At 42.7% G+C, this 24,107-nt stretch overlaps 1 protein-coding gene and 1 long non-coding RNA gene across 7 annotated transcripts in view; one reads left to right on the top strand and one right to left on the bottom strand.

Annotated features, from left to right (window-relative positions):
* CCDC60 (coiled-coil domain containing 60) overlaps positions 1-24,107 on the top strand; it is a 204,410-nt gene that overhangs the window by 90,197 nt on the left and 90,106 nt on the right. For all 3 annotated transcript variants that reach the window (XM_003832402.4, XM_055096246.1, XM_055096245.1), the window contains exon 2: positions 1,882-1,961. In XM_003832402.4, coding sequence (XP_003832450.2) covers positions 1,882-1,961 — 80 coding nt within the window. The remainder of the gene's footprint in view (positions 1-1,881; positions 1,962-24,107) is intronic.
* LOC106635409 (uncharacterized) overlaps positions 1-24,107 on the bottom strand; it is a 281,598-nt gene that overhangs the window by 39,120 nt on the left and 218,371 nt on the right. The gene's annotated exons all lie outside the window — the stretch shown is intronic.

Here is a 24,107-nt window from a genome sequence, read left to right on the forward strand (position 1 = left end):
CAGTTCCTTCCTCCACTTCATCTCCCACTGTGCCTCCCACCCAACTCTTCCACAAGCATCATTCAACTTTGAAACAACAATGCTTCTCAACTTTCACTTTACACCTCAAAGCCTCAGAGCAGTAGGCACCATAGCCCAGTTTCATTGATGGTGACTGCAGAGGAAACACTTTGCCTCCTCCCACACATCGATATTGGGATTTCTGTTAGTGAGCAGCCAACCTGTTCTCACCCTGCCTTCAAAAAACACTCTCAGTACAGTACTACCAACCAGCCTTTGTCAAATTTCACTTTGCCGTTTACTTTTTAAATCTTTTCTCTTTCATTATGTAACTAATTAATATTTATTGCAAAGTTATAGGAAATGCACATCAGCTAAGAAAAAGAAATAAAACCTGCCATAATCTCACCCCCAGAGAAAATCACTGCATTTTGGAGCTATGTCATTTCATATCTTTGATATGTGTATATCCACATAGATCATTTTTCAAAAACCAAAATAGAATCATGCTATAAATATTACTTTGTAACACATCTTTTGACTCAAAAAAATCAAACATCTTTATATATCAATAAACATACTTACATTATGTTGCCGTTATACTTAATTGCTGCCTTGTATTCCATTGTGTAGATACACTATAATTATTTAACCTGTCTTCTATTGTGAGATGTAAAGTTGTTTTCCAATAGTTTGCTATTACAAACAGCATGCTGGTGAACAGTTTTGTTGATGAATCTCCATGTCCATGAAAGGATATTTCCTTAGGATTCTTGACAGCAGAGTTGTTGGATCTAAGGACATGCTCATTTCTAAAGCATCTGGTATGCATTGAGAATTGCCCTTCTGAAATGCCAGCACAAAGTATTTACCAGATTTATCTGAGAGCACCCATTTTCCCATAATTTCTAAGTATTTTTTTATTTAAAAAAATCCTAAGGTGCAGGAAAATTTCAAGACAAGATAATCCAGGTAATATTCTGATTATTGTTTCTCCAAACTGCAGGTTGAGAAAAATGACTTTTATACTAAAATATAATTTGCCAAGTATGATGGCTTGAACCTGTAATCCTAACCTTACTTGGGAGACTGAAGCAAGAGGATCACTTGGGCCGAGGAGCTCGAGGCTGCAGTGAGCTGCACTCCAGCCTCAGTGACAGTGTGATCCTGTCTCTAAAAAAAATAAATAAATAAAAATATAATATAGTTAATTTATCTCTCTTCTTTATATTGAGCATGTATCAACTTCTGAGTAATGTGAGATTTCCCCTAGGTATAGACAAGGCAAATTAATAGGGAGAAAGAAAAACCCACGAACAATTATCTGGATAATTCATTCATAAACCTCTGCTATGGGAGCAGGAAGAGAGGGGAAGTACATTTGCATCTCTACATTGACAAGATTCAGCTCTCCAAATCAACTGCTAAAGCCACCAATAATAATTATTTTTAATGCCTAATTTTTTGCTCTAAAGTGTAATGCTAATAGTAGTAGCTTCCATTTATCTAATGCTTGCTATCAGTGAGGAATTTAGCAATTAATTTAATCCTCAGAACAGAGTAGGAGTGATTCCCCATTCTACTGAAGAAATTGAAGCCCAAATTCTTCAGAGAGGTTGAGTAATTTGTTCAAGGTCACACAGCTGGTCACCAGACAGAACCAGGGTCAAGGCTCAGGTCCACCTGTCTCCAAAACCCTTACCATGTCCACTGTATCACACAGCAGCCCCCTCTTTGGTGTCAAGGTAGACTCTGTGCTGCCCAGGACTCCTTAAACCTAGCCATACATCTCAGAGAAACCCATGAGCCTCCTGTGCCTATCTCCATTTGGAAGCGTTGTATTAACACTCCTTTTATTTTCACCCCTTGTCTTCTCATCAGGTCCCAGACAAGCCAATGAAGAGCATCAAGTATATGGACAAGGAAATAATAAACCTCAAAAAGGATCTTATACGAAGCCGGTGAGTGAGCCCAGCAGGGAATGATCCATAGACAACCCAACAGGCATGAGCAGGCTTATGGGGTGTTGCCTACAAGTCCTTGCCCAGTCCCAGCATCCCCCAATTCTGAACACTAAGCAGAAGACTTACAGGAGGGTAACCCTGGGAGGAGCAGAGGGCAGGATCGCTTTCTCGGCTGGACTTTCCAGGGAGTACCCATGCCATGCCAGCCTCCAGCCGCCTGCCTAGAATTCCGTCTGCTTTTCTTCCTGGACCTGAATCCAACTCAAGAGAGTGTCCCCATGCTCCAGAAAACCTTCCCTTTTTTACTCCAGACACACATGATGATACCATGGAGTCAGAGTCGTTCTCAAATTCTGGTCCTGTTACCTGCTAGCTAGGATGCTGGCGGAGTTATTTAAACTCTCTGGGACTCTTTTTCCCTATCTGTAAAATGAGAATAATAGGAGGTTGTTAGAAGAACCGAGGGAAATAAAGCAGATAAAGTGTCCCTCATATGGCCTTGAATACAGGGCTGTTCCTATCTTTCCTCTCCTCACTCCCTATTCCTTTCCTCCCTGATGACTGAGGCCCAGGACCGTGTTTCAGCCATCTCTGTCTAGTGAGATGGAATTTTTTTCCCTTACTCCTTAACTGTTTCCTGAGACCTGGAACATCCCAAGGTAGGATCCTAAAATGAGACTTTTGGTAAAGCAACTCAAGACAGAGTAAGAGATGAAGACTCTTTTAGCACAAAACACGTAAGATGTGTGCTGAGAGGGGTAATCTAGGTAGCGGGGAAGTTCTATTGATCTTAGACATCTCCCACTCTGAGCCAGATGCAGTGAGAGGCAAAGTGAGACACCCTCTCCCTTCACCTCCATCTTCTGAAAGCCACCCTTCTCCACCACTACCGGAATCTCCACCCTGCCCCTTCCAGCAGCACAACTTCATGGAACTGATGACTGAGCCCAAGAGGACTCCTGGAAGGTAGAGGAAGGGAAAGGAGTTAAAGGGCCTAGGGGAGAGGTGAAGAGAGGGCCCCACTGACTGCAGGGGGTGGCTGTGTCGGCTATCGGAGGGTCTCTAGACACTGTCTAGTGAAATATAATTTGAGCCTTGTGTGTAATTTTAAGCTTCTGAGTAGCCACACTAGAAAAAGTAAATAGAAACAGGTGAAAGTAATTCTAATAATATTTTTAACTCAGTACCTCCAAAATATTATCATTCAACATGTAATCAGTATTAAAAATGTATTGATGAGATGCTTTTCATTATGTTTTTTCATACATGATGAAAAGTAATGAAGGGATGAAAAATAATGAATGATGAAAGATCTGGGATGTATTTCATACTTAGAACACGTGTCAATTTGCACCAGTAACATTTCAAGTGCCCAGTAATTGTCATGGACTAAATTGTGCCCCTGCCACACATACACACACACACACACACACACACATATTAATATGTTGAAAACCTAAGCCCCAATGTAATTTTTTTGGAGATACAACCGTTAAAGAAACAAGTAAGGCTAAAGGAAGTCAAAGGGTGGAGCCTTAATCCAATGTGATTGGTGAAAGAGGAAGCGACACCAGGCATAAGCACACAGAGAAAAGGTCACATGAGACCGGGTGTGGTGGCTCAAGCCTGTAATCCCAGCACTTTGAGAGGCCAAGGCGGGCGGATCACAAGGTCAGGAAATCGAGACCATCCTGGCTAACATGGTACAACCGTCTCTACTAAAAATATTAAAAAATTAGCCGGGCATGGTGGCGGGCACCTGTAGTCCCAGCTACTCGGGAGGCTGAGGCAGGAGAATAGTGTGAACCCGGGAGGCGGAACTTGCTTTGAGCCGAGATCATGCCACTGCACTCCAGCCTGGGCAACACAGCAAGACTCTGTCTCCAAACAAAAAAAAAAAAAAAAAAAGTAACATGAGGACATAGCAGGAACTCAGCCGTCTGCAAGCCTAGGAGAGAGACCTCAGGAGAAACCGACCCTGCTGGCACCTGCACCTTCAGCTTCCAGCCTCTAGAACTGTGAGAAAATACATGTCTGTTGTTTAAGCTGCTCAGGGTGTGGTATTCTGTTAGGGCGGCTCCAGCAGACTAATACGTAAGAGACAATACATAAGAGTCAATGCTGGGATGTTCTTGCAGAGAATGATCCAGCTCAAAGAGGCCAGCAGGGCTCAGTCTCATATTCCTTTGCAGAGCTGAGCTCAAAGGCAGCATTTGAACTTGGATCTCCAAATTGAGGGCCTAGAGCCACAAGGATCCTCTGTTAGTTTCAGACATACTGGCCTCTCTGTAACTGCCCAGTGGATTCACCTTGCCTGCTGCCTAGACAGAGCCAATTTATCAAGACAGGGGAATTGCAATAGAGAAAGAGTAATTCACGCAGAGCCGGCTGTGTGAGAGATTAAAGTTTTATTATAACTGAAATTAGTATCCCCGAGCATAAGGGAGTCAGAGTTTTTAAGGATAATTTTAAGGCCAGTGAGTCAGGAGTGCTGATTGGCTGGGTCAGAGATGAAATCACAGGGAACTGAAGCTATTCTCTTGTGCTGAGTCAGTTCTTGGGTGGGGACCACAAGATTAGATGAGCCAGTTTATCTATCTGCATGGTGCCAGCTGATCCATCAAGTACAGGGTCTGCAAAATATCTCAAGCACTGATCTTAGAAGCGGTTTAGGGAGGGTCAGAATCTTGTAGTCTCCAGCTGCATGACTCCTAAACCATAATTTCTAATCTTCTGGCTAGTTTTTTAGTCCTACAAAGGCAATCTAGTCCCCAGGCAAAAAGGAGGTTTGTTTTGAGAGAGGGCTGTTATCGTCGTTGTTTTTTGTTTTTCTGTGTTTTTGTTTGTCTGTTTGTTTGTTTTTTGTTTTGAGACAGAGTCTCGCTCTGTTGCCCAGGCTGGAGTGCAGTGGCACAGTCTCAGCTCACTGCAACCTCCGCCTCCCGGGTTCACACCATTCTCCTGCCTCAGCCTCCTGAGTAGCTGGGACTACAGGAGCCCACCACCATGCCTGGCTAATTTTTTTGTATTTTTAGTAGAGACGGAGTTTCACCACGTTAGCCAGGATGATCTCGATCTCCTGACCTGCTGATCTGCCCGCCTCGGCCTCCCAAAGTGCTGGGATTACAGGTGTAAGCCACCATGCCCGGCCCTTTGTTTTTAAACCATAAACTAAGTTCCTCCAAAGTTAGTTCAGCTTATGCCCAGGAATGAACAAGGACAGCTTGGAGGTTAGAAGCAAGATGGAGTTCGTTACGTCAGATATCTTTCATTGTCTGTTACAATTTTGCAATGACAGTTTCATCTACAGTGTTTGAACCCAAGTTAGAGGGCTTTTGAGGCTGATGACTTGGGAACCTTGGAGCCCCAGGGACTGGTGACATGTAGGATCAAGAAGCCAAGAGCCATCTGAGTAGGGACAGCAACTGTGGCAGGCAGCTGAGAAAGAAGATGGCATGGTGAGGGATGAGCCTCCCAAAAGGGAATTGCACTCTGTTCCACAGCTTTGCCCAGAGATGTTCCAGGCTTCACAAGGAATGGTGCAGCAGGGACGTTGGATCAGAAGAGAGGTTCCAAATACAGAATTTCATGGGCATCAATCAGTCATAACAGACACTGGCCATACCCAACCATCATGACCATGTTAGTTCTTACTAGCTGAGTATTATCAGCCTTCAGGTAGATGAGGCCAACCAAGAGCCCCAGATGCAAAGACATGTCAGAATCTCTAGAGCCTGAGGAATGAGGGTCTCCACAAGAATCTGTACACTGTAGACAAATGGCTGTTGATGAGATAGATGCCAATAGATGCCTTGACCTAGACTTGACTCAGCCTAACGAGGGCGACAAAGCAGTGGCGTGCCAGCTTGTAACTAGAGCCCACTGCTAAATTTTCAGTGGAAAATTATTGAACCAATTATTAAACACAGCTATTGTTAAAGATTAATTATATAAATGTATATCTATAATTGCAAACCGATCGTTAAACACAGCTATTATTAGAAATTAATTACATGAATTTACAATTAAATACAATTAAATAAATTCTATTAAAGCACAGGTAATAAATACTTAGAACTCATCCCTTCCTAATTGTTTTATACAGTTTGCTAATCTCTATGCCCTAGAGGCTATCAATGGTTGTAGTATCTATGTGGTGGAAATAGTATATAAGGAGTGCTACAACAAATCTCTTCCCAGCTCTGTGTTCACTGACGTCACCACTTTGGTAGCTCGAAAGCAACTGGTGGGAATATCTGCACCACGGTGACAATATTTGCACCGTGGAAATCAGCAAACACTACAAATCAGGGCTCAGTTCCCCCGACAGAGAGTCGGTTGTTAAACATTCACCAGCACACCACGGGGGACGTGCCCCAAGAACGACAAAGGTTCCACTTCCCACAGACCCAGTAGAATAGAGGGGATTAATTATTAATAAAAGGTGATACAGGCAACAGTTGTTCTGCCACTCTTCAGTTGGTCAGCTGAGTCTGTCACTCCCAACAGACGCATTAAATGTTAAAGCTGAGATTTAACGTTCTGCTCGGACACCCTTAGCGTCTCCCACTGCCGGACACAAAGGAGAATGGGGAAAAGGCCAAACAGAAAAGCCACAAGCAAGCAAGAAAGAAACGACAATGAGATGTTCCATCTGGCCACACTTCTGGATCCCACCAACATTAAGGAAGGAATCAGGATTCCCCTTCAGAAGGAAACACCATGTTTTCCAAGGGAAGTCATCTCTCCAAGTGGCGCAAACTCCCTGACCCCATATCCCAGTATTAAATGAGGCGAATTGTTAACAAAGATGATGTTGACTTTTCCATCCATTGTTTCTTAACTTTGTTTCCCCTCCTGTTAGAGACTAGCTCACCTTGAGCCAAACTATTTTACTGTCTCCTGGATTTTTGTTTAATATTTTAGCCCTCTTGTAATTCAATGGCACCGTCCCTGGTTTCATGGCCAATTTAACCTGATGCTAAAAAGAATAAGATTCTAACTGCTTTCCTCCTCGCCTGTTCCATCAGATGTTCAGTGGCACTAAGCAGCACCCTAGGCACAAACTTGCCGAATTTCTAGCGGAAGTTGACGATCAGGGTCTCTTTGCATGTGCCCAGTTCTTGGCTGACCCTTGAAGTGCGATGACGTACCTTCCTGCAAAGGTGCCAGCGCTTTTTATTGTGAATGTTTTAAGGAAAATAAACATCTCTGCAATGAAAACAACTGCAATGTTGAACATGAAGCCGTGATTGGCAAAGTTTAGTTAGGTCCAGGCAATTGCAAATAAACAATGATGAATTATCCACTCTCCCCTACCCCCAGCAGGGTCCAGGTGATGCACGTGTTTAAAGGGTCTGAGACTTTGCTTTCCAGCTGTGTTTGGTAGACAGCTGAAGCAAAGTAATTAGAAATAACAAAGGTGGAATTTGGGGCAGAGAAAGAAGCTATTCTTTTTTTTTTGGCGGGGGGGTTAGGCACTTCTTCTTGGTACTTCTTTAGCCCTCTGTACTCATTCATTTTTTTTTTTTGACAAATGTTTATTGAGTATGAGATATCACCAGGTGTACACCAGGCATTGCTGTATATATTGGAGATGAACAAAACAGACAAGACTCCTGTCTTTGATGAATAAGGGATGACGACTTGCATTATAATGAGGTAAAAACAACAATCAAATTAACAAGTAAATAAGCAGAATTTGAAGGTGGGGATCTAAAACCAGGTGATGTATAAATAGTGGTGATGAAGAAGCTGCTGCTTTAGCTACAGCCGTCAGACAAGAGTTGTTTATAAAGGGAACCCTGGGCCCAATACCTGAATAGTGAGAAAGAACCATCCCAATAAAGACATAGCAGGGTGAAAGGTGGTGTATTTCAGAGAACAACAAATGAATGGGTACCAAAGTCAGAACAAGCTGGAAATGCTGGAAGAACTGAGGTGAGCTGGGTGGCCACAGCAGAGTGAGAGAGGATAAGAGAGACGAGATAAAATTGAAGAGTTGGGTAAGAGCTGGCCCACACACTGCCTTGTAGGCTGCGATGAAAAGTATGGGTTTGAATCTAAGTGCCACAAGAACCACAGGAGCATTCTGAGCAAGAGATGGATATAATCTGATTTTTTAAAAGAGCATCACATCCACTGCGTAGAGGCTATGGTGAAAGATGACAATGGCTTCAATGAGGGAAACGGCAGTGAACTGGGGAGAAGTGGATGGATTCAGGATTCCTTTGGAGGTAGAGCCACAGGACTGGCTAATGGATTGGATGTGGGAGCCTAAGGAAAAGGCTGCATTGTGCATCCACATTCTACAATGACCTGTTTCCATCTCTCACACTAGCATGTGAGCGATCTCACAGTAGGCACCATGTCATGTCCACTGTCATGGTCCCAAGAAAGTGTTTATTGATGGGATGAATTAATTATCTTGTCCATCTCTAGAATTTATCAGTTGAAATAAGGGGGAAGGCTTATAAACTTAGTAGGGAAAGTGAAAAAGTGAGGGGGCTTATAAATTAAACTGTGGGTTAATCAAGAGATAAGATAGCTAGCCCATTGCTTTAGGCCTTCCAGGTGAGCCTGATAACTTCTGCCTTTTCCACTGCCATTCAAACAGGAGTGTCCACTTTGATTTATCGATGACTGGTCTATGGCTGGAAGGAGGAGGTAGTATTGTTGCCCTACAAAAGAATTAACCTGTCTTGCAAATCCCCAGGGTCTAGCTCAGTGCTTGGCACAGAGTGGGCACTAAGTAAATATTCTGAAGTTTATATTTACATAGCATCTTACAATCTTCCCCGAGGCAGGCAGGAAAAGTCTTCTTGATTAATTCCTCAAATGAGAAAATTAAGATTCAGAGAAGTTCAGAGATCTACTCAAAGTCATTGTATCGGTCAGCTGTTGCTGCATAACAAACTACCCCCAAAACTCAGTAACTTAAAACAATGAGCATTTATTAGTGATTATGAGGCTATGGTTCCACTGGGAGGTTCTCCAGCCTCAGATGGGCTCCCTTGTGCACCTGTAATCAGCTGAGGATCAGGGAGGTGGTTTTGCTGATCTTGGCTGGATTCTCTCATATGTTTGGAGGTCAGCTGGCTCTAGGCAGGTCTAGGATAGTCTTGGGCAGAACAACATGGTCTCTTGCTCTCAAGTAGGTCAGCTAGGACTTGTAGTCCTAAGAAAGAATGAAAGTATGTGAGACCTTTTGAGCTTTAAGTTAGGAACTGGCAAAATGTCACTTCTGCCATATTCTTGTGGCCAAAGCAAGTCACAAATCCAGACCAAGTTAAAGGTGGAAAAATAGATTCTACTTCTCAGTGGGAACAGCTGCAAATTCACACTACAAATGATGGAGATTTGGGGCCATTTTTTCAGTCTACCACAATCATACAGCTAATTCTGCACTGGCCTTGGAGACATGAGCTAGCATCATTAGATAATCTGTACAAATCAGAGTCTCACTCTTGGGAATGTAAAGTGGAAAGCACATCATTTAAGCAGACAGCAGTGGGCACAGAGGTTGAAACACTAAGAGAAAGGGATGCCAGAGGGTCCATGGTGAGCTGTTTGGAGCCAGAGGTTCCAGGGAACAATGACTATAGGTGAGCAGATGCTTTAAATTAAGGAAAGATGGAGAAGAAGCCAACTAAGAAATTAGAGAACACAGCAAGCAAAGAGAAGCAAGCGAGTCCCCTTGAGTGATGCCAATACTTTTTTTTTTTTTGAGACAGAGTTTCTCTCCTGTTGCCCAGGCTGGAGTGCAATGGCACGATCTCGGCTCACTGCAACCTCCGCCTCCTGGGTTCAAGCGATTCTCCTGCCTCAGCCTCCCAAGTAGCTGGGATTACAGGTGTGCACCACCTTGCCCAGCTAATTTTTTGTATTTTTAGTAGAGATGGGGTTTCACCATGGCCAGGCTGGTCTTGAACTCCTGACCTCAGGTGATCTACCTGCCTCGGCCTCCCAGAGTGCTGGGATTACAGGCGTGAGCCACTGTGCCCGGCCGAGTGATACCAATACTTTTAACTGCATTACTCAGGTCCCTGAAGCTATCTTCTATAGAAAATCTCCAGTTCTTCTCTCTGTGAATTTCTGATCTTGGATTTCCATGAGACCTTTCATATCCCTTATGACTCCATTATGTACTCTTAATCACCTCTCCAGTAGGCTAGTTTGCCAACCAAGGAGCCCAACAAAAATGATTTCCTTGTTCATAAAGTGCAGAGAAATCAAGAAGACATGTGGCACTTTTATCATCCCACCAGCCCTATTTCTTGGGCTTCTTTTTGCATTAATAGTGTTTAATAGTGTTAATCATGGTCACTTTGAGATATGGTTTGTGTCTTGGCTGGCAGGTAGGGTGAGCTTCTCCTAACTTTTTTTGAAATAAGAAGGGAAAAAACTAATAATTGCATTGAAACAATGCAAGTTCGATGACAGTCATGTGGCACATGTACCCCACTTCTCTCTCCTGTGCCCAGGGCAGACATCGCTAATGGATCACAGCACTCTTTTATTCAAACCCAGATTTTCTAAAAACCTTCTCAGCCTAGCATTCCAGGCAGCTACCACCATGGAGTAGAATGGTTACATGGGATTTAATTTCTTTGTCATCTCCAAATTAGAAATCTCAAAAGGAAACTTTGATATCTATAATGGCATCTTATTAACTCAAATTGAGGCTTGGAGTATGAGGGACCAGCAGGAGGAACAGACCTCACCCAAATCCCTTTATGAATGAGGCTGCTTTTAAGTGAATTTAAGTAGTTGGAAAAATTATTGTTGATCTCAGGCATTTACTGACTGCTCTCAGTCACTTCTGCATCTCATCGTTCAACACTCAGGATGTGCACATCCATAGCCAGTAGCCCAGAACTTCATTTAGAAGTTCAACCCTGGTTCTTCCCACCATTCCCTCCCCTAGACTTGAGACCTTGCCTCAAAGCCCCAGGATTGTTTAAGATCATGGATTTATAAGTTGTTCAGTATCTTGGAAGCAGGCATGGTTAAGGCTTCTGAAATGTATCTTGTGAATCATTCAAAGAAGACCTTAGTCCTCTTGAGTCACATCTTCCTCACACCCTGCAGACAGCAAGTGGCCATTAACAAGTCACTAGTTTGTCCCATAAGGACAAACACTTGACCTCATGTTCTTAGCCCAGAACTGGTAAACACAACTGCACACCCCATGGGTAGGTTGCTGCTATGGGTTGGAGGGACCTGTCTCAAGTTAATTGCGGTTTTATCATCTTGGATGTGACCCAGAGGCCCTACCTATTTTTCTCTGTTTCTGGTATCTTCATGTATCTTTGACACCTGTAGTTAACCATAGTTTTAGGGTGAGTTTTTTTTCTCTGCCTTTCTTACACTACTCTCTCCTGAGGGTAAATATCTTTTTTATTCCTTTCCTTGTGTCAAAGTCTGCCTTGGAGACCCCAGTAAAAGAGAATTTAACTAGAAGACCATGCTTTCAAATTTAACCATCAAAAATATTTTGAACTTCTGAACCTTTTGTTACACAGGGCTTTGCACAAAACTTTGTTTTCCAAAATTGTTTTCCAGATGACAAGCAATGTGCTCAGTTTTATAGCCAGGCTTGGCAGGCTCACAGAGCATAGTCAAAAGTCTTCTGGCATTGGAGTCAGCTGTGGGTTCAAATCCTAACTCTTCCAGTTATTAGCTGGGTGGCTGTACACAAATGAATTCACTTCTCTAGACCTCAGTTACTTTATCTATGTTATGGGAGAGAGAGATAACAAGATCTATTCCACACTACTGTTGGGATTTTTGAGAACAATATGGATGAGGAATATATGACTAGACCAATAAAAGGAAGTCACTGTCTTTTTTATGCTAGCTGTCTTGAAAGTATCTGAAAATATTCATGGGTGGCAACAAAGAACATGAGCTATGCAGACAGAGAGACTCAACCAGACTCCTGTCAGCTGGGTGACCTTGGGCTGGTCATTTCACCTCTCTGAGCCTTAGTTTCTCCTCTTGGGATGGGACTGTGCCTTTCTACAGGGATTTTTGTGTATGAATAAGGACAGAATGAGATTATGTACATAAAAACCCCCGTTCTGCTTCCCTTTCTTAGATCCTACAATGCCTGGAGAACAGAGATGAGGCCAAGGAATTCAGAGCCCAGTAGCCCCACCTATCTTTAATTAACTAGAGGACATCACTCCAGCATCTTCTGCTCTCCAGGCTTCCATGGTCCTGGACCATGAGAATACATGCTCCTCATCATTGAAGATGCAGGATGAGATCTTACTCTGTAGAGTACAAACAGTATATACATCCCTTTTCTGGAGAAAAAAAAAAGAGTTAGCTCAGTCCCTGCATTGCCCTAGGAAACACTTAGCTACATGGGTCCTTAGGTGAATTTATTCTGTTGATCAAACTTGTGTGTGTGTGCATGCATATGCACACACACACACATGTGAGAGACAGAGTGTGTGTGTTATCCAAAGTAGACTCCACACTATATGTAACTCCCCTAGACCTGGAGGGGAGAAGGGAGTACCCAGGTCAGAATTTGATTCATTTACATCCTTAATTTACCAGTGGGAGAGTCCAGATCAGCTACAGTCAGAAAGGAAATTTCAGGAGATAAAATGCTGACAGCGAATGGCAATTATCCCTCTTCTATCATTTTCAATATTGTTGCAACAATGCTGACCTCTGTTCTCCCAAGTCATGAACAGAGAGAGCCAATGATTTAAAGAGACCAATTAGATTTTAGCTCCATAAGCAAACAGGTCATCTTGCTCAAAGTTTCCCAGTGTATACTGAGCAGGGCACCTGTCCTACAAAATGCACCATGAAGAAAAGTGTTCTGTAGTCACAGATGTTTAAGAAATGCTGTGAACTGCACCCCCATCCCAGAGACTCTTAGTGCACAGTGATATTTTCAAGCTCAGTGAAGTCCAATAGCAAAGAAGCCTACTTAAATATAGGTAGTCCAGCATTTCCTAGTCATTAAGGCATGACCTCCATTTCTGGCCATATAGCCGACTAGACACCTTGGATGATTCTCCCAATGAAGGAAAAATAACTACAGGGACATGGATGAAGCTGGAAGCCATCATTCTCAGCAAACACAGGAACAGAAAGCCAAACACCGCATGTTCTCACTTGTAAGAGGGAGTTGAACAATGAGAACACATGGACACAAGGTGGGGAACATCACACACCAGGGCCTGTCGGGGGGTGGGGGGCCAGGGATGGAGAGCATTAGGACAAATACCTAACGCATGCAGGACTTAAAACCTAGATGACGGGTTGATAGGTGCAGCAAACCACCATGGCACATGTATACCTATGTAACAAACCTGCACGTTTTGCACATGTAACCCAGAACTGAAAATAAAATTAAAATAAAAAATAAAATCCGGCCGGGCACGGTGGCTCACGTCTGTAATCCCGACACTTTGGGAGGCCGAGGCGGGTGGATCATGAGGTCAGGAGATCAAGACCATCCTGCCTAACACGGCGAAACCCAGTCTCTACTAAAAATACAAAAAAATTAGCGGGGCATGGTGGCGGGCACCTGTAGTCCCAGCTACTTGGGAGGCTAAGGCAGGAGAATGGCGTTAACCCAGCAAGTGGAGCTTGCAGTGAGCTGAGATCGCACCACTGCACTCCAGCCTGGGTGACAGAGTGAGACTCCATCTCAAAATAAATAAATAAATAAATAAATAAATGTAAAATAAAATAAAATCTGAATATAAAATCCATTGACATTTAGTATGTGTTGTAGGATGGGTTCCCAGGGAAACGGCATCTGAGATGGAAGTTTGTGTGCAGGGGTTTACCGGGAAGTAGTCTCAGGATCGACACCTGTGAGGGAGTGGGAATACAGAGTGGGGCAGAAGGAGAAGGTAAACTGTGATGGAGCCACAAAGAGACCTTGGCCAATCTCAAGGGCAGCTCTGAAGCTGGATTGCCCTTTAGAGGTGTACCACACTGAGACATAGCGATGAAAAAGCTGCCTAATTTCTCTGATCTCCAAAGTGGAGAATGCAAAGCACTCTCTCTCCTAATGCTTGATCAGGATTAAATAAGCTAATACATGCAAAGCACTTGGAACAATGTCTGACACACGGTAAGCGCTTGGTAAATGGTGGCTGTGTGTATTACATCATTCACGTTCCCTGAGTGGCTGCAACTATTTTACAATATGATCATGATCTCATTAATTTCTCCCTGACCCCAGCTGTGGGGCTGCAGGCAGAGCTCAGCACCAGATCCAGTGTATTCACCAGATACCCCATATTCTGAAACTTGGAGGTCCGTGTTTTAGGGACAGCTGGAGCAAACATGATACAGGGCAGGGGGAGTCAGGATGTTCATAAGCGGAAGCTGTGCAAATGCAGCTGTTCATCTGGGATTTCCATATTTAATTTTAAATCTCTTCCTGTTGGGATTGTTGAACAAGCCATTACACTAATGGATGTAACCACAGGCTTGCACGGTAAAGCACCAGTTCACCACTTAGAGTGGACACTACACGCAATAAGCTCTATAATTTTTTTGAACTTTTAATTGAAATATAACATAATGCAGGAAAGCACACAAATCATTCAGCATCCAGCCCAATACATTTTCATGAAACAAACACACCCATGTAACCCACATCAGCATCAGAAGAAGGAACATTACCAAGGCCTCCCAGGCAACCTCCTCATGTCCCCTTCCAGTCTCTAACACCCCAAAGAAAATCACTCTCCTGACTTCTAACATTTAGATTTGTTCCTCTTGTCTTGAGCTTTAAATCAATGGAATTATTCAGTTAGCACTCTTATTGTACCTGGTTTCTTTCACTCAATATTGTCTTTCTGAGATTTATCCATATTGTCTCTATTACTTGGAGTCTGTTCTCTCTCAGTATCTGCGTAGTATTTATTGCGTGAGGATAGCACAACTTATCCACTCTAGTACTGATGGACATTTGGGTCATTTCCACTTTAAAGCCATTATGAATAAAGCTGCTATGAACACTCATACTTTTTTTTGCTGAACAAATGTGTAGATACTTCTTTTCAGAAGATACCTAAAAGTGAAATAATTGGCTCATAGAGTTTGCATATGCTCAGCTTTAGAAGATACGGCCAGTTTTCCAAGCCCATTTTTTTTAAAGTTTAAAACGCACAAATAATACAATCTAGAAAAGCTAGAAAATATCAATTAATATGTATAAATAAGTAATAAAACTATCCATAATTACCCCAGGCAGGAATAGCCCCTATTTTGGCATCTCAACTTTCAACAATTTTCTATGCATTCATGGATCCACGTGTATTTTCTACAGAAAAAAAATCATTCCGTATAGACTACTTGCTTTTTTATTTAGCAAAAGATTATAAGCATCTTTCACAACCTCAATAAATGTACAGCTATATGTGACTTCATTTCTTTCAACTCTTTAGTATAAAAATGTTCAAATATCTACAAAGGCAGACAATAATATAACAAATGGGCCAGGTGCGGTGGCTCATGCCTGTAATCCCAGCACTTTGGGAGGCAGAGAGGGGGTGGATCGCCTTGAGCCCAGAAGTTCGAGACCAGCCTGGGCAACATGGCGAAACCACGTCTCTATGAAAAAGAATAATATAACAAACTCCTATGCACCCATTGCTCAGATCAATAATCATATCATAGCCAATCTGATTTCATTTATGCATTATCCTCTCTCTCATTATTTTGAAGCATTATATCATTGTATCTGTAAATATTTTAAACAACTATTTAGAGAAGATAAGGACTGTTTAAAATCATAACGAAAATAACATTATTATATCTGAAAAAAGTCTTTACTATCCAATATCCACGCAAACATAATAACTATCTTTGCATGGGTGCATTCTATTTCATTGTAAGAATGTAGCATTATTTACCTAACCAGTTTAAATTTTTAAGCATGCAGCTTTAAGACTCTCAATACTTAACTGAAGTTGTCTAAATTTACACGGTGCTTCCATTGCTGACAACTTCATAAATGCCTGAAACAAAATAAACTTTTCTCATAAGAAATGAAAGAAAAGCCAGAAATACGGTGTAAAGAGGCTGAAAGTACTTCAGATGTGACTTTTTGCTCTTCTGACTTTAGTGTAGTCATCAGCAGCAAGTAAGCAGTTTATGGAAAGCAAAATGAAAAGAGACGGTGTTCATGAAAGTAACTCTCCCCCTAAATTTACTGGCAATGCCCAGCTGAGCCACACAGACGGTGCCAACGTGCATCAGGAATATCACTTTCTACCTGTAGGATTCTTTATTTAAAGTCTTTGTCCTACTCAGTAACATCCTAGGCTCAGCCTTTTCTTTAATACCAGCAACTTCATTAATGATTGTTCTGATGGCTTTTACTCCATTGAGCTAATTGCCAATGATGTCTCCAATCTATTTGCCTTTTTCAATACAGATGGAAACTTCTATTTTTCCTGAAAAGACTGTAGCCTTTGAATACTTCTTTGTCTGGGTCTTCTCTGTCATATTAACTGATATTTTGTAGTCATGATTTTGCTTAAAAGTAAAATAAAATAAAGTTATATTAAAAAGCCAGAAATCTCACAAGCTCACCAAGCTAACCTCAGAACACCTGTATAGTTCTCAGGAGTAACAACTGGGATGCTAGACGGGAAATGGCCTTGCAGCCCACTGTGGGGAAAGGGACGTGTCTGTCACTTTTCCAACCCGCAACCTACAAGAGTTCAAAGTCATGATAATAATAATAATAAAACAGCAGGCAGTTTAAACCCCATTGTTTCCAAATTATTGCTTACAAATATATTTCAACAGGTATTAATTTCCTCACGGCTCTATTCCAAAGTGTATGAAAACAAAAACTGTCTTTAAAACCAGCTTCCCAATCACCTACCTGATCTAATGTATTCACGGGCAATAGAACAAAACATGGCTTTTGGAGCCAGCATGAATCCTGGCTCTACCACCTACTAGCTTTTTGAGTATGGATGAGTTACCTAATCTCTCTGAGTCTCACTGCCCTCATCTATGAAATGGGGACAATAATAAAGTCTGCCTCACAGGGTTGTGAATTAAATGAGTTAACATGCACATACCTGGCACATAGATGACATAAGTGTTACACACAGGCACACATACACACACACATACACCAATATCTCTGAAGGCTCAATTCCAGCTGCTTAACTATGCCATCAGGACTCTGTCCACTCTGCAGGTGAGATTTTCTTATTATCTGTGCAGGGACCCAAAGTTGTCTCATTCCTGTCTGATGGGAAAATCAGATGCCAGAAAGCATACAGCTAAGAAACTTAAGGTTCTATAGTTTGTTGTTTGCCTTGAAAGACAAACAGCTAGATACTTTTCAGACATCGTTTTCAGGATAACGTTAGGTAACACAATGAAAGCGTTTAGAATAGAGTTGTCACAGTACGTGTTGGCTCTTGTCATCATCAGAGTTCTTCTTATTACTATTTATTAGAAGTAGAGCCAATGGCTTGAATCAATGGGAAAAGAAAAGGCTAAATAAGAGTTAATTCCTTTCCTTTCTCATAGTCTCGTCACTGGGAGAAAAGTGAATAAGAACATCATAAGGGCCATTTCTTTTGTAACATGAACTGAGCTACAAATTCAAGTCTCGCTTCTTTTATTTTTCCAGTTAGCCATAGGCCATTACGTGAATTATTCATGGGAAGTCTAGAGTCTCCCTCTAGGAGCCTCATCTTTCCCTTGAATTGTCTAATAAGCTGAAGTTTGTTATCCCACAGAAAGTTGGCGCTGTGTCCTCCACTGCCATTGCTTCTCACGGCCACAAGGTGGCGCTGTACAAAAACAGGTCCTCCAAGGTCTTAGAGACCACGCTGGCCACTCTTCTCTGACATCTCGCTGATCCACACCATCATCGCTCTCAGAACCCAGAGCGTTTGATTAAATACCTTCCCCCAGACAACCAGGCTACCTGGACAAGGGAGGCTACCTTTAGGAGCTATGGGATACCTTATCCCTGCTCGATCTAAGGGAAGTTGCTCTAATGTCTAACCAAGGTGATTTTCTGGCCCTTTCTTGCTGAAAAACTTACAGGAAGAGCAAAATGGCTTTTTTTTTTTTCTATTAGGTGCCCAGATATAGTACATAAAGCATTTTAATAGATGAACAGTGATGTGGAAGGCAATGTTTCCCCAAAGTGAAAATACCCTCAACCTCACCACAGCTGCACTTTACCATACAACTGGAATAGAAAGATCCCTTAAAAATATACCCGAACTTTATCTTCCCTAAATTTCCCATGAAAATGAGAACAAAGTCAATAAGAATGCCCTGAGGCCAGGCGCGGTGGCTCACGCCTTTAATCCCAGCAATTTGGGAGGCCGAGGTGGGTGGATCACTTGAGTCCAGGAGTTTGAGACCAGCCTGGTCAACATGGTGAAACCCCGTCTCTACTAAAAATACAAAAATTAGCCGGGTATGGTGGCACATGCCTGTAGTCCCAGCTACTCGGGAAGCTGAGGTGGGAGAATCGCTTGAACCTGGGATGCAGAGGTCACAGTGAGCCGGGATCACACCACTGCACTCCAGCCTGAGTGACAGAGCGAGACTCCATCTCAAAAAAAAAAAAAAAAAGGAATGCTCTGAGAAGCATTTTTCTGCCCTGAGCTTAAAAAAAAAAAAAAAAAATGCAGGACAACCAAATCAAACAGGCTGCAAAGTGTTGAGAACAATTCTTCAACAAGTTCCCTTAGGTTGCATCTGAGGCAGACAGAGTTTGGGGGTCAGGAAATTCTGATGTCATCGTGCCTGCAGTGTCCCATTTTTTAAAAGTGAATGGCCTGACCCTTCAGCATCTATGACTATGTGTTAAGCTTTAGAAATTATTCAGGGTTGGATTAGCTTCGAAAGAGTGTTTCCTGGAATACTACTCAGCCATAAAAAGGAATGAATTAATGGCATCTGCAGCAACCTGGATGAGATTTGGGACTATTCTTCTAAGTGGAGTAACTCAGGAATGGAAAACCAAATATCGTATGTTCTCAAGCTAAGCTATGAGGACGCAAAGGCATAAGAACGATACAATGGACTTTGGGGACTTGGAGGGATGGGGACGGGGGGTGAGGGACAAAAGACTACAAATATGGTGCAGTGTATACTGCTTAGGTGATGGATGCACCAAAATCTCACAGATCACCACTAAAGAACTTATGTAACCAAACACCACCTGTACCCTAATAACTTATGGAAAAATTTAAAAATAATAAATAAATAAATAGTGTTTCCTGGCAGAATATGGGTGCAAAGTTAAAGAAACCAAATAGAGCATTGTTTTGCAAGACAGTCTCAAAAAAAAAAGCTTACATAGGAGTCCATTAAATAAAGCCATATCTAAACAACTAGTTAAAACAGGAATCTGAATCTCTATCCTTGCTCTGAGACAGCTCAAAATGCACATTAACTGAAGAGCAATTCCTAAATCTCATGAACCTTTCCTGAAGGTCTACTATTACACAAGCACAAGGATTGGGTGGAGATGGGAGCAGTATATGTTCAGGGCAAGACTGCCCTTTTGCACAATTCCAGGGGGCATCATTCACAATATATGCTCAAGGGTGAATGTCGCCACAATTTGTAGAGTACAATGTCAATGATGCCCCTGGGGCCGTACAACTGAACAGCCCTTTATTGGTAGCTATACAAAGATAAAAATAAAAGCTTAAAGAGCTGGGCTGGGGAGGTTACAGAAGGATGTGGGAGGAAGGATACAGGAAGAAAAAAAGGGAGAGGGAGAGGGAGGGCGGGAGACAGAGAGAATGAATCACAGGCCAAATTATGAGTCAGAGTGTCTATGATGGTTCACTGGATATAGCTTTAAAAGCTGTGTGTGCCTGTGTGGATGTGTGTGTTTGGGTTCATTTACCTTTTACTTGCATGGCCCCTGTAAGTTTTTTGTTTTTGTTTTTTTTTAATTTGTACCCTTTGGATATTTTTTGTCTAGAAAAGATAATAGGCAATAATCAGATTTTTAAAAAGTCACAGGGAGTTGGTGGAGATATCCCAGACGGAGAAAGCAATCTGCACATGATTACAGGCAAGGACCTGGAAGGCTGGGTGCCTTCTACTAAGCTCCTGCTGTGAGTCAGGCACTGGGCTAGGATTGATGTAAGGTCATCTCACATGTGAGAAGAAGATGAGAGGCGATAGCTTAATCCTGGGGATCAGGCAGTTAAGGGAATAGCTTTCATACTGACACAGCTCAGCAAACTCTGGAAGAAGGGAAGAGAGCTGGCCCGTGGTCCTGGAAGGAGGTTTTACATCTGCTGGGATCCCTCTGAATATATCGCAGTGAGGACGAGTGTCAGGTAACCACCCCATGTCCAGGAGGCAATCAAAAGCCCTCTTTGCACGGTGACAGGCAAAACTCAAGTTGTAAACTCAAAAGGGAAGCTTTGACAACACCTCCTTGCAACTGCATTGTGCCTCAGACCCCTCCCACTTCCCCTTGTACTGATGCTTAGTGAAGGAGCCATTGTGAATTCCTAAGGAGTTGTGGGTCTCCAGCGAGCAGTCCCTGCCATCAATCAGGCAGAAGAACACCGATCGAACCATCACAGGCTGGTGGTCTTGTGCCTTATTCCATTGTCTGTTGTTTGTCCTGAAATTATAAACCAGGGGGTAATTTGGAAATTGTTGGTGTGCCCTGGAAAAAGCCTCTCTCCCTGCTAATGCATTTTTCTATATCCACAATGGCAGGTCCATAAGAGCAATCCCTCCCATGCCATTTAGTCATTAAGCACAATAGGTAATAACAGGGATGGCAGGGTGGAGCTTGCATTCTCGAAAAAAACATATTGAACCGGTTTATCTCAGAACTGAAAACTGACTGCTGAACCACCGCTATGCACAATACTTTGCTTCTGTTTTCTCATGTAGGGTAGCTGCCTGGGTGCTGACAGGTGGCAGGAAGGCACAGTGGCTAAGAAACTGGCTCCTGAGAATTGCTTGAACCCGGGAGGTGGAGGTTGCAGTGAGCCGAGATCGCGCCATTGCACTCCAGCATGGGCAACAAGTGAAACTCTGTCTCAAAAAAAGAAAGAAAGAAAAGAAAGTGGCTACTGAGTCTAATAGAGGCAAACAGGCAAACTCATCGAGGCAGAGAGTATAAGAATGGTTGCCAGGGGTGGGGTGGGGGAGGGATGGAGTGGAATGGGGACATGTTTGTCAAGGGTACACATTTTCACTTATGCAAGATGAATAAGTTCTGGAGCTCTAATGTACAGCATGATGCCTATAGTAACAATACTTCACTGTATACTTGACATTTGCTTAGCAGGTAGATCCTATGTTGTCTTATCACCAAAAAAAAAAAGGTAACAATGACAGCTGATGGATATATTAATTATCTTGATTGTGCAGATAATGTCACAAGGTATACACATATGAAATCGTCAAGTGGTATATCTTAAATATAAACAAATTTATTTTAAAGAGGCGATGACTCCAGGATTCAGACAGACCGAAATCCAAATCCTGGCATTGCCACCTTCTCATAGTGTGACTTTGGGCAAGTGGCTTCAATCCGTGAGCCTCAGTTTCTCCATCTTTGAAATGATAGTGTCTACCTGTAGGGCTCTTGTAGGAATTACATGATGTAACCCATGTGAGGCTTCAGAGACCTGCCTGACACACAGAGAGTGAGCTAGAAACAGTAACTATCAAGAGCATGATTTTCCAAGCCTGAGCTTTCCCCAGGGCTTTTGCCCTCGAAGATATTTAGCTTCTTCTACACCCCTCTAAGACATAATTTGCTTCTAAATATGATGGGGTAAATAGACAAGAATGGCGGTGGGGAGGGGAGGGGGTCAGGAAGAGGCGCATTAGGTTCCTTAACAAGGCAGACTTGGCAATATTCTCTTTCCAGTGAGCTTCAGAACTCCTAATAGCAGTTGCCTAGAAACCAGAGCTGTGGTGGGCTTCTGCTGCCTTCCAGAAATCACCCTAATTGGGATGCATATAGAAGTGTTTGTTGACACTTGGCAGGTTTTTATCCCTCTTCTTCCAGAAGAAATGCAGTCCTCTTACACAGCGTTACACAAACGCTGACTCATATTAATTAAACAGAAGCCCTGAGCCAAGGCACCTTTTAACCACATAGAAGTCAGGCGGTGGGGATTGCAGCCTGGTCAGCATCCTCTAATCCATTGACCATTTTAGGTTGCTGTCACTGTGTTTCCAAGGTATGGGGTGACTTTTTGGGGGGCAGGCAGGATGCTGTGTGGCCTGAGGGTCTATGTGTATGTGTGTGTATATGTGAACAGGTCACAAAAGCTTGCCAAGTCCATGAGATTCTACCGTCAATCAAAGCACAACATGTGCACACTTGTGTAACTTGATATTAAATGCCAGATCTGCCTTCCCTTTGGGGGGTTTAAACACCACTCCTAGTCATGTGGCATAAGGTAGGTCAGAGACTGCATTACAAATGAAAGAAATAACTTTCCTGAGAGGCATGTAGGGAGCTTGTTTCATTTGATCACTTCTTCCAGAACACAGCTATATTCTAGTTCCTAGCTGGAAAAAATATATATATTTCAAAGGCATCCATTTATCTCTATCCTGTTTGGATCATTCAGCTTCTGCACATATAGTCCTATAACCTGCTCCATCCAAAGAAAATGTGAATGCACCACATCAGTGTAAGAAGGTGCCATTATTACATGCCAAAAAAAAGGCGTGTATTTAATTAGCATTAAATTCAAGAATTTCAAATGGTTTAGTTAATCGTGCAATAGATATTCTTTAAGTAGTCTCTATGTGCTAGTCACTGTGCCAGGTTCTGAGGACGCAGGAAAGACTGAGAAATTGCCCTGCATTTAAGGAGCTCAGTCTAGTGGTGGGTGTGGGAAGGGAGAGTGCATGGCCAGACAGGTCAATCAGCAGGTTCATGGGAGAGACCAGGGGTGTCTAACCTAGCCCAGGAAAAGCAGAAGTAACTTCTGGTGGCGGGGGCGGGCAGGTAAGGCTCATACCTAATCAAGTTCTAAAGGATGAGTTGGGAAGAATTAAAAATAGATCTACCATTCAATCCAGCAATCCCACTACTGGGTATACACCCAAAGAAAAATAAATCATTATTTTAAAAAGATACCTGCACTTATATGTTTATTGCAGCACTATTCCCAATAACAAAGTCAAGGAATCAACCTAGTGTCCATCAACAGATGATTGGACCAAGAAAATGTGGTATACTACTTAGCCATAAAAAAGAATGGAATCATGTCTTTTGCAGCAACATGAATGGAACTGGAGGCCATTATCTTAAGTGAAATAACTCAGAAACAGAAAGTGAATTATTGCGTGTTCTTATTTACATTAAGCTAAACAATGTGCACACATGTACATAGAGAGCAGAATAATGGGCATTGGAGGCCAGGAAGGGTGGGAGGGTGGGAGGAGGGCTAGGGATGAGAAATTACTGGGTACAATGTACATTATTCAGTGATGGCTACATTAAAAGCACAGACTTCATTGATATATATGCAATACACCCATGTAACAAAATGATACTTCTACCCCCTAAATCCATTAAAATTTTTAAAAAATTTTAAAAACAAAGGATGAGTAGAAGTTTGCCAGGTGGAGAAGAGCAGAGCATTCTAGGCAGGACAAGCAAAGGTACTGAGATGAAGAAGCGCATGGCTGTGCAGCAGAATATCTGGTATTGCTAGAGCATCAAGAGGTTAAAGACATGAGAGGCCGGGCGCAGTGGCTCATGCCTGTAATCCCAGCACTTTGGGAGGCCGAGGTGGGCGGATCACAAGGTCAAGAGATGGAGACCATCTTGGGCAACATGGTGAAACCCCACCTCTGCTAAAAATACAAAAATTAGCTAGGCTTGGTGGTGCGTGCCTGTAGTCCCAGCTACTTGGGAGGCTGAAGCAGGAGAATCACTTGAACCCAGGAGGCGGAGGTTGCGGTGAGCTCAGTTCACGCGACTGCACTCCAGCCTGGCGACAGAGCAAGACTCCATCTCAAAAAAAAAAAAAAAAGAGAGAGAGAGAGATAAGACAAATCCAGCTCTCACAGAGCCCTGCAGCCTGGACTGCAGAGTCTGGAAAGGGTGTGTACTATATAGGGAAGCATCACTGGGAGAAAGAGGTCTGAGGC

This window comes from Pan paniscus, chromosome 10, assembly GCF_029289425.2.
Source record: "Pan paniscus chromosome 10, NHGRI_mPanPan1-v2.0_pri, whole genome shotgun sequence".
In the NCBI taxonomy this organism is placed as follows: Eukaryota; Metazoa; Chordata; class Mammalia; order Primates; family Hominidae; genus Pan; species Pan paniscus.